Source organism: Canis lupus, chromosome 1, assembly GCF_048164855.1.
Source record: "Canis lupus baileyi chromosome 1, mCanLup2.hap1, whole genome shotgun sequence".
NCBI lineage: Eukaryota > Metazoa > Chordata > Mammalia > Carnivora > Canidae > Canis > Canis lupus.
The window spans coordinates 102,344,511-102,359,753 of NC_132838.1; the positions used below are offsets into that span (position 1 = coordinate 102,344,511).

General features: G+C 39.0%; 2 protein-coding genes across 2 annotated transcripts; one reads left to right on the forward strand and one right to left on the reverse strand.

The window, feature by feature from the left end:
• The first annotated feature begins 2,014 nt into the window (after window positions 1-2,014).
• Window positions 2,015-3,210, forward strand: LOC140642579 (olfactory receptor 6Z7-like). The gene has a single exon (XM_072843352.1). It carries the CDS (start codon window positions 2,015-2,017, stop codon window positions 2,987-2,989), a length of 975 nt encoding a protein of 324 aa, XP_072699453.1. The 3' UTR covers window positions 2,990-3,210.
• A 7,885-nt stretch (window positions 3,211-11,095) lies between these two features.
• On the reverse strand, window positions 11,096-12,072 carry LOC140642585 (olfactory receptor 6Z7-like). Its single transcript, XM_072843360.1, has one exon. The coding sequence runs from the start codon at window positions 12,070-12,072 to the stop codon at window positions 11,128-11,130; it is 945 nt and encodes a 314-aa protein (XP_072699461.1). The 3' UTR covers window positions 11,096-11,127.
• Between the last annotated feature and the right edge of the window lie 3,171 nt (window positions 12,073-15,243).

A 15,243-nucleotide genomic window follows, 5' to 3' on the forward strand; every position in this document is an offset into this window, starting at 1 on the left:
AATTGAGGGAGAAGCCATTTAAAGAATTGGAGTAAGAATATGATATTTAGGTTCAAAGGAAGATTAGTACTCACACTTGATGTGCGATGTTGGTCCTGTTTTAAAGTGGGGGGAGAGTGCATTTGTACATTAAGTGCAAGAATATGCCATCAATATTTCTGAAAGGACCCTCAAGAAACTGGTGACTGTTGTTTCCTCAGAGAACGAAATGGAAGCACAAAATTTTATTTTTTTATTAAAATTTTACTTAAAAAATTCACATACATAAAATTGACTTTTTGGTGTGCATTTATATTAATTTTTAACACATGTAGAAGCTATTTCTATAAATGGCTTTTATAAATACTGAGCAGATGCAAAAAAAAAAGCAACCCAGAAATATGTATAAAAATAATGATGCATTTGTCTTTCTCTGACAGACTTATTTCACCTACCATTATGCCCTCTAGCTCCATCCATGTCATTGCAAATGGCAAGATTTCATTCTTTTTATGGCTGCATAATATTATATTGTGCTGGATAATATTTTATACCACATCTCCCTTATCCCATTCATCTGTTGATGGACACTGGGCTGCTTCCATAAATCACTGCATTGGACACCTGAAAGTAATATAACACTGTATGTTAACTATACTGGAATGAACACAAAAGATAAAATAACAAAGTAAGATAAAGATGCAATGAGTCTCTTATATTCATTAGCTATTTTAAAAACTTGATTATCTTTGAAGTCCCTGTATACTCTTCTTATACCACTCTTCACTGGTAAGAAGTATCCTTGAATTTGGGGCTCATTATTATCCTATTTTGCCACATAACTTTGTATCCCTAAACAATGTATTTCTTCAAACTTTTTGCACAGTGTGACTTTTAGATAAATGGAATTATAACTGCACACATACGTAACTTTTCTCTTTTGTTCAATATAACGTTTCTGAGGTTGATTTATTCAGAACGTTAGATGTGGTCCTGATTCATTCATTTATTTGAAGAATAGTATTCCACTATATAAAGAGATCACAATTTATTTATCAGTTCTACGACTGGACACTTGGGATGTTTGCAGGGTTTTTTTTTTTTTTTCCTTTTTTTGCTAGTAAAACAGTGCCGCTTTGAACAGTACTTAATCCGGATATATACTTACACATAGAATTTCTGGGGCATAGTGACATCTTAAAACTTAGTACATAATGCCAAATTGTTTTCTGAAGTCAGCATACAATTCAGACTCCCAGCAACTGTGTATAAAAGTTCTTATTATTAGACTTAATATTTTCAGACATTTATACTTGCCAATTCCATGCGTGTGAAATGGTATCTAATTTTGGTTTTAATTTCCATCTCCTTGGTTCCCAATATCTCCCAAAATAGCAAATTTCCTATGTTTCAAGTGATGTATTATTCTTTGGTGAGGTATACTTTCAGGCCTCCTCTGCAATTTTCTATGGAAAAAATTATTTTTCATATTAATTGGACAATTTCTTTGTATAGCCTACATAGGCTGCCCTTGTCACTCATATGTTTTGCAGGAATATTTTTCATTTGTGACTTTTAAATTTTTTTGTGGTGATCAGATTTCCTTTTGATGATTATAGTTTTTACATTTTATTTTTTAAAGTTTTTAAAAGTTTATTTATTTATTGAAGTAATCTCTATACCCATAATGGGGCTCAAAAGAAAGGAATCCAACCTAGGTATGACCACTTAAAGTCAACAAAAGAAAAGAAAGTACAATCATAGCTCTTACTTCCATTCTACAGGCAAGATAACAGGCTTGTAAAGGCTGTCTTGCCAAAGATCACAGATTTGCTAACTACCGGTGGAAGCTTCTTGTTTCCAGGTTTGTGACTTTCTGGCTCACTGGTCCTCCTGACAGTAGTCAATCTATAGCACTTACGGTGGCTCTCAGGGCCCTGATGCTCTTCCTCTTTTTTTTTTTTCTCTCTTCCTCTTTTACCGTTTTACTCCTGCCTGGATCATGGTCTCCACTAACATTTCTTTCTTCACTCAGATGGAGAGGTCCCTGGAGTTGGGCAACATGACCAGAGTCCAGGAGTTTGTCTTGCTGGGTTTGTCCACCAGGCCGGGCATAAGGAATGCCCTGTTTGCTGTCTTCCTGACCCTCTACCTGCTGACCCTCCTGGAAAACACCCTCATCATCTACCTCATCTGCAGTCACAGCGAGCTCCACAAGCCCATGTACTTCTTCTTGGGTAACCTGAGCTGCCTAGAGATGTGCTATGTGTCAGTGACCATGCCCAGTCTGCTCCTGGGGCTTTGGACTGGACCCTGCCATGTACCCTTCACAGCCTGCATAATTCAGCTTTTTTTATTCATAGCTTTCATTAGTACCAAGTGCACCCTCCTGGCCACCATGGCTTATGATCGCTATGTGGCCATCTGCCACCCACTCCACTACCCACTGCTTATGAGGCCCCAGGTCTGCCTGGGCTTGGCTTTGTCCTCATGGCTTGGGGGGCTGCTGGTCTCAGTGGTAAAGACATCTTGCATTGCCAGCCTGTCCTACTGTGGCCCCAATGTCCTCAACCACTTCTTCTGTGACGTCTCCCCTCTGCTCAACCTGTCTTGCACCCATGTGGCCCTGACGGAGCTGGTGGACTTCATCTCTGCCATCATTATCTTCTGTGGGTCATTACTAGTTGCTTTGGCCTCCTATGTAGCCATTGGGAACACTGTGCTCCACATGCCATCGGCAGCCACCCGTCGCAAAGCCCTCTCCACCTGTGCCTCACACCTGTTGGTGGTGGGCATGTTCTACGCAGTGGTCCTCTTCATATATTCCCACCCCAGACACATCAATTCTACAGGGCTCAGCAAGGTGCTGTCAGTCATCTATACGATGGTCACACCCATGTGCAGCCCTATCATCTACTGCCTGCGGAACAGAGAGGTCCACGTCGCGCTGCAGAAAACTCTCCACTTGTGCTGGGTCTCTTCAGTTAGAACTGACCTTGCCCACTCTTGAATTTAAGAGAACAAACTGATGGTCACCATGGATAGATGAGTGAGGTGAATGGAATGAAGGAGTGCACTTGTCGTGATCAGCACCAGGTGATGTATGGAAGTGTTGAATCACTATATTATACACCTGAAAATAATATTACACTGCATGTTAGCTAAGTGAAAATTAAATAAAAACCTAAAAAATAATAAAGTAAAACTATCATGGCCAAACGTGCGTGCGCGCACACACACACACACACACACACACAGGATCAAAGGTAAGTGGAAACTAGGAGGAAAATATTAGCAACATAATGTATAAAGACATTCTTAAAATAAATGAGAGAAATAAGAATACTCTAAGACAAAAGCAAAGAAAAATGATCATGGACAGGCAGGTTAATGAAGGGAAAATATATGGCTGATGGCCTACCAAAAAAATGTGCAACCTCTCTAGTAACCCAAGATATATAAGTTGAATCTGAAGATAGAAATTTACTCCATGCCTCCTGAAAAATATTTTGAAGAATACTATCAAACAAGAATGTTTATTGCAAAATTGTGAAATTAGGAATAAACGTTATTTTATTGGTAATTATTGGAAATAACTCAAATGCCCATTGAAAACATATTATTTAAATATATTGTATTGTATCCATACTATGAAATAATATCCATCCATTGAAGAGATTAAACTAGACCACTGGTATCTACTAGATACTGTTGTGGGGATGTGGTCTGTTGTTGAGTTAAAGATGAAAGAAACAGTACATGAATATGTCAACGTTTTGTGAAACAGTAATGATAAAGATGATAATTGCAATAATTATTCATGTTTGTTCACACCTAGAAATGAATCAGAAAGGATATATATTGAACAGTTTTTAGGTGTGAGACCACAGGAAACTCATATTTTCCATTTTATATGTTTGAATATTTAGCAATAAGGTTATTTGACCTTCATAAATGAATAAATAAATGTATTATAGGAGAAAGCAAATTCAAAGAATGACCTTCTATGGGATGATTTACTTATCACACTAGCACATTTTAAATTTATTTTTTAAATTTTTTCCAGCTTTAATGAGATATAATTGGCATATAACATTGTGTAAATTTAAGGTGTACAATGTGTTGATTTGATTCATTTATATATTGTGCATACTTTTAATTTTTATTTTAATTAATAAAATAAAATTCATGTTGACAATAACTCAAGGGTAATGAGCATGTTCAGGTGTTTTTTGTTACATTATAGACTGGTGCATTTTAGGAGGGAAGTTTGTTAATACAAAAAGTCTTGAGAATCTGAATGCCTTTACATCCAGCAATTCTACTTTGAGAATTTAACTTGAAGCTAAAAATGAAAGAAATGAGCAAAAGCTGAGCTACAAAGATACCCACTCAGGACTATTTTCACAAGGACAAGTAATCTAAGAGTTTATTTTTTTAAGTAATAGGAATGGCCAATAAACCTATGGAATGATGCTCAGCCTTCACCACTACTAGAGACATGAAAACCAAAGTAATAGGATGCACTTCCACGTAGCAAATTTTATTTATTTTTTATTTTTTAAAAGATTTTATTTAGTTACTCATAAGAGACAGAGAGAGGCAGAGACATAGACAGAGAGAGCAGGCTCCCTGTGGGGAGCCTGATGCGGGACTCAATCGCAGGACCCTGGGATCACAACCTGAGTCAAAGGCAGATGCTCAACCACTGAGCCCCCAGGTGCCTCTCACAGAGCAAATTTTTTTAAAAAAAGAAATTATTTGAGAATACCCAGTGTTGATGTGGCAAGGAGTGGGGTGGGAAGAGGCACTCTCAGATGCTGTGGGAATGCGGGTTGAGGCAGTGTTTTTGTAAAACCATCTGCTGATATTAATCAAAGTTTACATATTACTTTGATACAGCAACTGCCATTTTATCTTTGTGTTATAGATGTTGAGATAATCATTTATATTCTTCATCAATGATTCCAGACCCCTACCTGCTAGGCACATGTAGGATTGCATTTTCTGGGCTCTTTGTGGGTGAGTAGAGTTACATGGGTGGGTGAAGTCCTATGAATGGTTCTGGCCTACAAGCAATTATGTCACTTACAGGCCAAAGCATTGAATTCCTGGTGTGGGACCCCCTCATCTCTTCTGTCTTGCATGGTGACTGGCAAGGTTCAAAGTAGTGGCTGCTTCTCCCACTTGAGGTCTGGACCATGGTTAGCAGATCCTTACCTGCCAACCTTCAGTGGACACAGAACAGGAGCAATTGACAAACATTTACTAAACGAAGTCACTAAGATTTCAGGGTTATTATTGTTATAGCAGTAACCAGCCTTCCTAGCAAAATACAAAACTATTTGGACACGTGGACAAAAAGTAGCTAACCAAAGAGTTTATTGTAATATTTCTTGCGATAATCATAAACTAAAAATTACCTATATTTATCCATAGATAAATGGATGAATCTGTTATGAGTACTATGCCTTTATGAACCTTTACGATGGCCATAGAAATTCTCTATATGCCAGTTTCACACAGGCATTGCTAAATGACAGTAGTGCATCAAATCATATGATCGGAGAAATGAGCGATTTAGTTCAAATAGTTTGGAAAAATATGTCCATCAGTTGATACATCTCCCTCCCTCCCTTTAGCTATGTGCAAACCACCCTGTAAATTTTACGTCAGATGATAAATCAGTCAGTGTAGGGTTAGGTAGATGACTATTCCAAATTAGAGATGAGGAAGTTGACATTCAGAGAAGTATGGTAAGTTGCTCAAGGTCACACAGGCAGCAGCTCTAATACCACAACTTCTTTTGCAGCCATCTGACTTAGGTATGTTGTGCTCCTGGATGCTCATTTGAGCCTCCTTAGCTAGAGATGGGCACCAGATCTCTGCTCCCTAAAAGGATACCATTTGGTGTCTTTCTGTGTCTGTCTGACATTTGTCTTGTCTTGTTTTGTCTGACATATATTTGTGAAATATATATGTCATATTTTCTTTATAGTTCATCTGTAAATGGACATTTAGTTGTTTCTATATTTGGCTACTGCGAATAATGCTGCAATGAACATGGGAATGGAGATTTCTCTTCAAGATCCTAGATTAAAGTTGTGTACATTAAATGGGTACAGCTTTTCATATATCAATTATACCTCAATAAAATGGTTTTGAAAATCTCTTGACCCTAGTTTACTTATATAAAATAAAAAGAATTATTTCAGGTATATTGTATTATTTGCTCACAATTCCTCTACTCACTGTCCTTATGACTTTAATTTGGATAAAATACACTTTGCTGTGCCCACTGACTTTTGATTGACCATATAATTCACTGCGGCTAGTGGAATATGGATCAGATTGAGAGTTCTGAGCTGATGCCAAAAGAAGCACTAACTAGGAGCACCTGGGTAGTTCAGTCAGTTAAGTGGCTGACTCTTGGTTTCTGCTCGGGTCATGATCTCAGGGTCCTGGGATCCAGCCCTGCATGGGGCTCTGAATTTGGCAAGGGGTCTGTTTGTGGATTCTCCCTCTCCCTCTTGCTCTGCCCCTCCCCCTGCTCTCATGCTCTCTCTCATGCTCACTCTCTAAGATAAATAAATAATTTTTTTGAAAAATATATTAAAAAGAAAAAGAAGCACTAACTTTTTCTACTGCCCTCTTGCTATTTGGCTTGATAAGAGCATATCCTGGTTCTGGGATAAGAAACAAGGGGAACAGACCTAAACCTGATCTGCAGCCAGAAGCAGAACACCACCACTCAGCCATAGATCCACCAGGCAGGGGGGAAATTTGTGCTATTGAAGTCACTGAAAACAATTTTTGATTACTGTTACATAGCAGTAGTGTAGCAATAGCTACATATAGCATCATAATGATTAGGTTATGGGTTCAGCCAAAAATAGTTGCTTAAACAGGATGGAAATAATTTCCCACCAATGTAGCATCATTGATTTGGGGTTAACAAGACAATCCAAAGTGTCAAAGGACCCAAGCCCCTATCTTGTTCCACCATTCTCAACATGAAGCTTCCAGATCAGAGTCCAAGATAGCTGCTCCAGTTCTAGCCATCATGTCTTTATTCCAACCATAAGAGATGGAAGGGTAGCAAAGGATGTACAGGAAAGTGTCTTTCCCCTAAAAAGCATAACCTGAAACTTTGCCATTGACGTCTGTCCAGCACATACTCATATGACCCTATGTAGGGACAAGAGAAGAGTTCCAAATATTGTTTTCTGAGTGTCATATGGCCCTATGCAGGGGAAAGAGAAGAGCTGACAAACATTTTTTTTCTGGGTGGCTATGTTTCCAGCTGAAATCTGGTGGATCTATTACTAAAGGAAGAAGGAAGGACAACACTCGTTGTTACATGCATCTCCCTCACAGGGTGGCTGTAAGGCTTAAAATGTGACAAATATTTATCCATTCATCTTCTTTATCCATTCATCTTTCGATGGACAGGCACTGAGGGGGGCACTTGATGGGGTGAGCACTGGGTGTTATGCTACATGTTGGGAAATTGAACACCAATAAAAAATAAAATAAAATAAATAACCAACAGGAAACTAAAAAATAAATAAATAAAATCCTCATTAACCTTTCTAGGAAGGTTCTTTGAATAAACAATGGAATTTTAAAGCAAAAAAGTGCAAAAAATCCATATAAAGTGCTTTGCATAGGGTCTGGAATTCAGCAAATTCTCTATAGGCAGCAGGTCTTATAAGAGTCATGAATCTTTGGAAATATGGAGATCGTTAAGACTTTACCTTTCTTCAATGGATTGTTCACTTGTTTATTCAACCAAATTCACTGAGCAGCTAACATGTACCAGGTGTTGTCCTGAGCAGTGGCATCACTGCCTAAGAGTGATGGAGTCCATGCTTCTGCAGCTCTACTGCTTCGGTCTGTATAGTCTCACTTGTGTGAAATGGAAGCCACAGAAGAAATGGAAAGAGGGGTGCTGTGTTAAGCCTTCGTATCAGGGCAATTAGGGAAAGCTCCATAACAAAGGGACCCAGAAGCCAGACCTTGAAGGTGTCTGCATGTGCAGAGATGACAGGGAACATACCAGCATTCAGACAGACCAGCTTTTGCAAAGACACCAGATGTAATGGACCTGACATATCTCCGTAATGTTGGGTGTAGTGTGGCCAAAATCAGAACAGAACGGAATTGTGAATTCCTAGTTAAGAAGGTTCAGTTCTGTCTCAAGGACACAAAAGACAGATTAAAGTGATTTTTTTAACTGAAAAATACATATTTATTACAAAGGCAATGCACACTTACAACAACAAAAAAGACAAAATACAACAAAATGAAAATGAAAGCAAAGACCTCCCAAGATCTTCCATATAATGGCAATTACCAGAAACATTTTATAAAAGTGATTTTCAATTCTTTCCTATATACATATATATACACACTGCACTATGCTGCATTTGAACATTAACATGTAGTTATGCTGTACATGTCATTTTATAACACATTTTCCACATCACAATGTACAATTGACATCTCTCATGGCAATAAATGGACTTATAGGAGTTATTTTTCACGACACCTTAGGATTCCATTGTGTGGCTGTGCTGGAGTTTATTTTGACTACTCCTGCCTTGTCAAATATAATTTTATCCCAATATTTATCAATTACAAACAGAAGGGGTGCTTTGGTGGCTCAGTCAGTTGAGCGTCTGATCTGACTCTTGATCTCAGCTCAGGTCTTGATCTCAGGGTCGTGAGTCTCACAGGCTCCACGCTAGGCATGAAGCCTACTTAAAAATAAAATAAAATGAAAAATAAAAGCACAAAATTTATTGCTGAAAACATCCTAACTTATTTTCTTGGCAAAAGATTGTAACTGGTATGCTGCCAAAGCCCACATACATTCAGGGTTTTTTAACACATATTGCCAAATTGCCCTCCAGAAGCATTGTACCAATTTCAGTTAATAACTTTTATTAATCTTGAAGTTTGCAAAAAAAATGTTTTTACTCTTACAGAATTTTTGTTTTTAAATTTTAAAAATTTAAATATTTATTGGGGCACCTGGCTGGCTCATCAGCAGAGCGTGCAACTCTTGATTGATTGGTTTTGAGTTCAAGCCCCACGTTGGGTGTAGTAGAGCCTACTAATAAAAAAAAAAAATACTTAAAAAAATGTAGGGATCCCTGGGTGGCACAGCGGTTTAGCGCCTGCCTTTGGCCCAGGGCGCGATCCTGGAGGCCCGGGATCGAATCCCACGTCGGCTTCCGGTGCATGGAGCTTGCTTCTTCCTCTGCCTGTGTCTCTGCCTCTCTCTCTCTCTCTCTCTCTCTCTCTGTGACTATCATAAATAAATAAAAAAAATTTTTTTTTAAAAATGTAAAGATTTATTTAAAAGTTTACTCCAAAATTTTACCCTTTATATACAAATATGTCAGGGCTCCATGTCAATGTAAAGAGATATAATTAATTCTGTTTAAAAAAATTGTTTCATAAGATTTCATAATATGCAGTCACTATGACATATTCAGTCTTTATCTTATTGATGAATATTCACATTCTTTCCAGTTGGGTCACATAAAACAAGAATACAATAAACATCCTTATTGGGATGCCTGGGTGGCTCAGGTGTTGAGCATCTGCCTTTGGTTCAGGGCATGATCCTGGAGTCCTGGGATGGAGTCCCACATCAGGATCCCTGCATGGAGCCTGCTTCTCCCTCTGCCTATGTCTCTGCCTCTCTCTCTCTCTCTGTGTCTCTTGTGAATAAATAAATAAATAAAAATCTTTTAAAAATCATTATTCATGTACTTTGTAAAGATTTTATTTATTTATTCATGAAAGGCTAACAGAGAGGCAGAGACATAGGCAGAGAGAGGAGCAGCCTCCCTGTGGTGAGCTTGATGTGGGGCTCCATCCCAGGATCCTGGGATCATGCCCTGAGCCAAAGACAGACACTCAATCACTGAGCCACTCAGTGCCCCCTTATTTATTTATTGTTATAAACCTTTGATTTACCTATGAGGTATTTATAAAAGTGGAAATGCTGAGTCAAAGTGCAGGCACAATTAAAATTTTAATAGATAATACCAGGTTTCTCTTCAAGAAGGTTCTAACAATTTATGTCACCACCAGCAATATGTGACAGAGAATACCTACCTCCCCAAGACTACCTCAGCTCTAGGTGTAACAAATCATGTAAATTTTTCCTGACTGGATATAGTGATGTTATAGTTTATTGCAATCAGCATTTTTGTTGAATACCAAAGATGTTTTTAGATTCATTCATCATTTGCCTTATCTCACATATAAATTGCCTTTACAATTGCTATCCCTGCCCTGGCATACACGTATGAATAAAGTTAAACAAAGAGTTACCATATGACTCAGCAGTCCCCCACCCCCAAACACTCAAGAAAAATAAAAACATATGTCCACACAAAAAGTTGTACACAAATGTTTACAGCAACATTATTCTTAATAATCAAAAGATGAAAACAACCTAGATATCCATCAATTGATTAATGGGTAAATAATAAATGATATATCTACAAATAGAATATTATTTGGCTATAAAAATGAATGAAGTACTAATATATGCTACATCATATATAAGCCTCAAAAATACTACACTAAGTGAAATAAGTCATACAAAAGGCCACATATTACATGATTTCATTTATACAAAATGCCCACAACAGGCAAATCTATAGAGACAAAGAAGATTTACAGTTTTTTAGGGCTGGCAGGACGGGTTTGGGGAGTGACTTCTAATGTGCATGGAGTTTTCTTGGTAGTGATGAAAACATTCTGGAAGAAGATGGTGGTAATGGATGCACAGCTTTGTGAATATACGAAAATCCACTGAATTGCAAATTTTAATTTTTTTAATTTTAATTTTTATTTATGATAGTCACAGAGAGAGAGAGAGAGAGAGAGGCAGAGACACAGGCAGAGGGAGAAGCAGGCTCCATGCACCAGGAGCCCGACGTGGGATTCAATCCCGAGTCTCCAGGATCGCGACCTGGGCCATAGGCAGGCGCTAAACCGCTGCGCCACCCAGGGATCCCTGAATTGCAAATTTTAAAGGGCAAAGTGTACGGCATGTGATTTATATCTCAGTAAAATTGAAAACTGTTAATATCTTGAGGTCCCCTCAATGCTGTACTAAAGTGGTCAGCTTCGGGACCAGTGTAGGGTTCTGTGGAATGCTGCCTGGACCTCCCTGTTACGCAGGCAGTAGATGATGGGGTTGCACATGGGCGTGACCACTGTATAGATGACTGACAGCACCTTGTTGAGGTCCATGGCTTCTATGCGGCTGGGACGGGCGTAGATGAAGAGAGTGGCTGCATAGAAGATGCCGACCACCACCAGGTGTGAGGCACAGGTGGAGAGAGCTTTGCGATGGGCAACAGCTGATGACATGCAGAGCACAGCCCTCCCGATGGCTACATAGGACGCTATAGCCACAAGGAGAGAACCCCAGAGAATGATGATGGCAGAGATGAAGTCCACCAGCTCTGTCAGAGCCACGTGGGTGCAAGACAGGTTAAGCAGAGGGGAGACGTCACAGAAGAAGTGGTTGAGGACATTGGGGCCACAGTAGGACAGGCTGGCAATGCAAGATGTCTTTACCACTGAGACCAGCAGCCCCCCAAGCCATGAGGACAAAGCCAAGCCCAGGCAGACCTGGGGCCTCATAAGCAGTGGGTAGTGGAGTGGGTGGCAGATGGCCACATAGCGATCATAAGCCATGGAGGCCAGGAGAGTGCACTCCATGCAGATGAGAGAGATGAAGAAGAAGAGCTGGGTCATGCAGGCTGTGAAGGGTACATGGCAGGGTCCAGTCCAAAGCCCCAGGAGCAGGCTGGGCATGGTCACTGACACATAGCACATCTCTAGGCAGCTCAGGTTACCCAAGAAGAAGTACATGGGCTTGTGGAGCTCGCTGTGACTGCAGATGAGGTAGATGATGAGGGTGTTTTCCAGGAGGGTCAGCAGGTAGAGGGTCAGGAAGACAGCAAACAGGGCATTCCTTATGCCCGGCCTGGTGGACAAACCCAGCAAGACAAACTCCTGGACTCTGGTCATGTTGCCCAACTCCAGGGACCTCTCCATCTGAGTGAAGAAAGAAATGTTAGTGGAGACCATGATCCAGGCAGGAGTAAAACGGTAAAAGAGGAAGAGAGAAAAAAAAAAAAAGAGGAAGAGCATCAGGGCCCTGAGAGCCACCGTAAGTGCTATAGATTGACTACTGTCAGGAGGACCAGTGAGCCAGAAAGTCACAAACCTGGAAACAAGAAGCTTCCACCGGTAGTTAGCAAATCTGTGATCTTTGGCAAGACAGCCTTTACAAGCCTGTTATCTTGCCTGTAGAATGGAAGTAAGAGCTATGATTGTACTTTCTTTTCTTTTGTTGACTTTAAGTGGTCATACCTAGGTTGGATTCCTTTCTTTTGAGCCCCATTATGGGTATAGAGATTACTTCAATAAATAAATAAACTTTTAAAAACTTTAAAAAATAAAATGTAAAAACTATAATCATCAAAAGGAAATCTGATCACCACAAAAAAATTTAAAAGTCACAAATGAAAAATATTCCTGCAAAACATATGAGTGACAAGGGCAGCCTATGTAGGCTATACAAAGAAATTGTCCAATTAATATGAAAAATAATTTTTTCCATAGAAAATTGCAGAGGAGGCCTGAAAGTATACCTCACCAAAGAATAATACATCACTTGAAACATAGGAAATTTGCTATTTTGGGAGATATTGGGAACCAAGGAGATGGAAATTAAAACCAAAATTAGATACCATTTCACACGCATGGAATTGGCAAGTATAAATGTCTGAAAATATTAAGTCTAATAATAAGAACTTTTATACACAGTTGCTGGGAGTCTGAATTGTATGCTGACTTCAGAAAACAATTTGGCATTATGTACTAAGTTTTAAGATGTCACTATGCCCCAGAAATTCTATGTGTAAGTATATATCCGGATTAAGTACTGTTCAAAGCGGCACTGTTTTACTAGCAAAAAAAGGAAAAAAAAAAAAAAACCCTGCAAACATCCCAAGTGTCCAGTCGTAGAACTGATAAATAAATTGTGATCTCTTTATATAGTGGAATACTATTCTTCAAATAAATGAATGAATCAGGACCACATCTAACGTTCTGAATAAATCAACCTCAGAAACGTTATATTGAACAAAAGAGAAAAGTTACGTATGTGTGCAGTTATAATTCCATTTATCTAAAAGTCACACTGTGCAAAAAGTTTGAAGAAATACATTGTTTAGGGATACAAAGTTATGTGGCAAAATAGGATAATAATGAGCCCCAAATTCAAGGATACTTCTTACCAGTGAAGAGTGGTATAAGAAGAGTATACAGGGACTTCAAAGATAATCAAGTTTTTAAAATAGCTAATGAATATAAGAGACTCATTGCATCTTTATCTTACTTTGTTATTTTATCTTTTGTGTTCATTCCAGTATAGTTAACATACAGTGTTATATTACTTTCAGGTGTCCAATGCAGTGATTTATGGAAGCAGCCCAGTGTCCATCAACAGATGAATGGGATAAGGGAGATGTGGTATAAAATATTATCCAGCACAATATAATATTATGCAGCCATAAAAAGAATGAAATCTTGCCATTTGCAATGACATGGATGGAGCTAGAGGGCATAATGGTATGTGAAATAAGTCTGTCAGAGAAAGACAAATGCATCATTATTTTTATACATATTTCTGGGTTGCTTTTTTTTTTGCATCTGCTCAGTATTTATAAAAGCCATTTATAGAAATAGCTTCTACATGTGTTAAAAATTAATATAAATGCACACCAAAAAGTCAATTTTATGTATGTGAATTTTTTAAGTAAAATTTTAATAAAAAAATAAAATTTTGTGCTTCCATTTCGTTCTCTGAGGAAACAACAGTCACCAGTTTCTTGAGGGTCCTTTCAGAAATATTGATGGCATATTCTTGCACTTAATGTACAAATGCACTCTCCCCCCACTTTAAAACAGGACCAACATCGCACATCAAGTGTGAGTACTAATCTTCCTTTGAACCTAAATATCATATTCTTACTCCAATTCTTTAAATGGCTTCTCCCTCAATTTTAGTAAAAATTTCCCCCCTGAAAATGCTTAATTCTTAACATGTCCGAATTAAGGAAAAAGGAGAATTCCTTCCAAAACTGTTGGTTTAGGCAAAGATAGATGAGATCACTAAGATATTTCCCTTAGAGTAACAGAAGAAAAACTGTTGAATAATATGAACGCAATAAATTATCTGTTGTCACTGTTGATGTTATTTTATAATTATGGGGACACAGTTTTGCACAGGAAGGCAGATACGCTTTTGGTGGAAAATTCCACTTGGTATTTTGGCATAAACCTCTTTTTTCAGATGAGCACAAGGAGGCTCGAAGTTGGTGCTTGACACTCTTTCCATGCCAACTTCTGATGGAGTGATGTTCTTAGCTCTGAACAAAGCCAACTGGCCTGTTGGGCTGTTCTTGGTCCTGAACGAGGGCTCAGCTGCTAATAGGGCTGGCAGGGTCCTGTCCTTGGTTCTAAAAATGAATTGCTGCCACAACCTCTTGCCATGCACATCCTCTTTTCAGATGGACTTCTTTCTGTCTCTGCTCTCATCTACCCCTGGTCCTGCATTTCACCTCCTCTCCCTTCTAGCTGCCCCTCTTCTTGTCTTCACTTCTTCATGAAGGCTTCTTGAGGTGATCTTGCCTCTATGATAACGTTAGGTGCTCCAGAATGTCCTTCTTTAATCTGCTGAAGAACTCAGAAGTGTACCTGAAAAGGTACAGGACTCTCTGGGGATGATTCAGACATCTCAAGCCCATTGCACAAACAATTCTCACACCTCAATTGCACCAAGAGCTTGAGATGTCGTTATAGTTGACTTGTTTTTCACCCCTGCAGAGACGGTTATGACCAGCAACTTGCTCACTCTGTAACCATGAGCAAGATTCTTGTTTTTTTTTAACTTTTAAAAGATTTTATTTATTTATTCATCACACACACACACACACACACACACACACACACACACACACAAGCAGAGGGAGAAGCAGGCTCCATGCAAGGAGCCCGACGCGGGACTCGATCCCGGGTCTCCAGGATCAGGCCCTGGGCTGAAGGCGGCGCTAAACCGCTGAGCCACTCGGGCTGCCCGATTCTTTTTCTTTTAGCGATTTTATTTATTTATTCATGAGAGAGGCGGACACATAGGCAGAGACAGAAGCAGGCTCCTCA

What these genes read in the sequence shown, in the direction of transcription:
- LOC140642579 (XM_072843352.1), top strand. Translation starts at nt 2,015, where the DNA reads ATGGAGAGGTCCCTGGAGTTGGGCAACATGACCAGAGTCCAGGAGTTT.
- LOC140642585 (XM_072843360.1), bottom strand. Translation starts at nt 12,072, where the DNA reads ATGGAGAGGTCCCTGGAGTTGGGCAACATGACCAGAGTCCAGGAGTTT.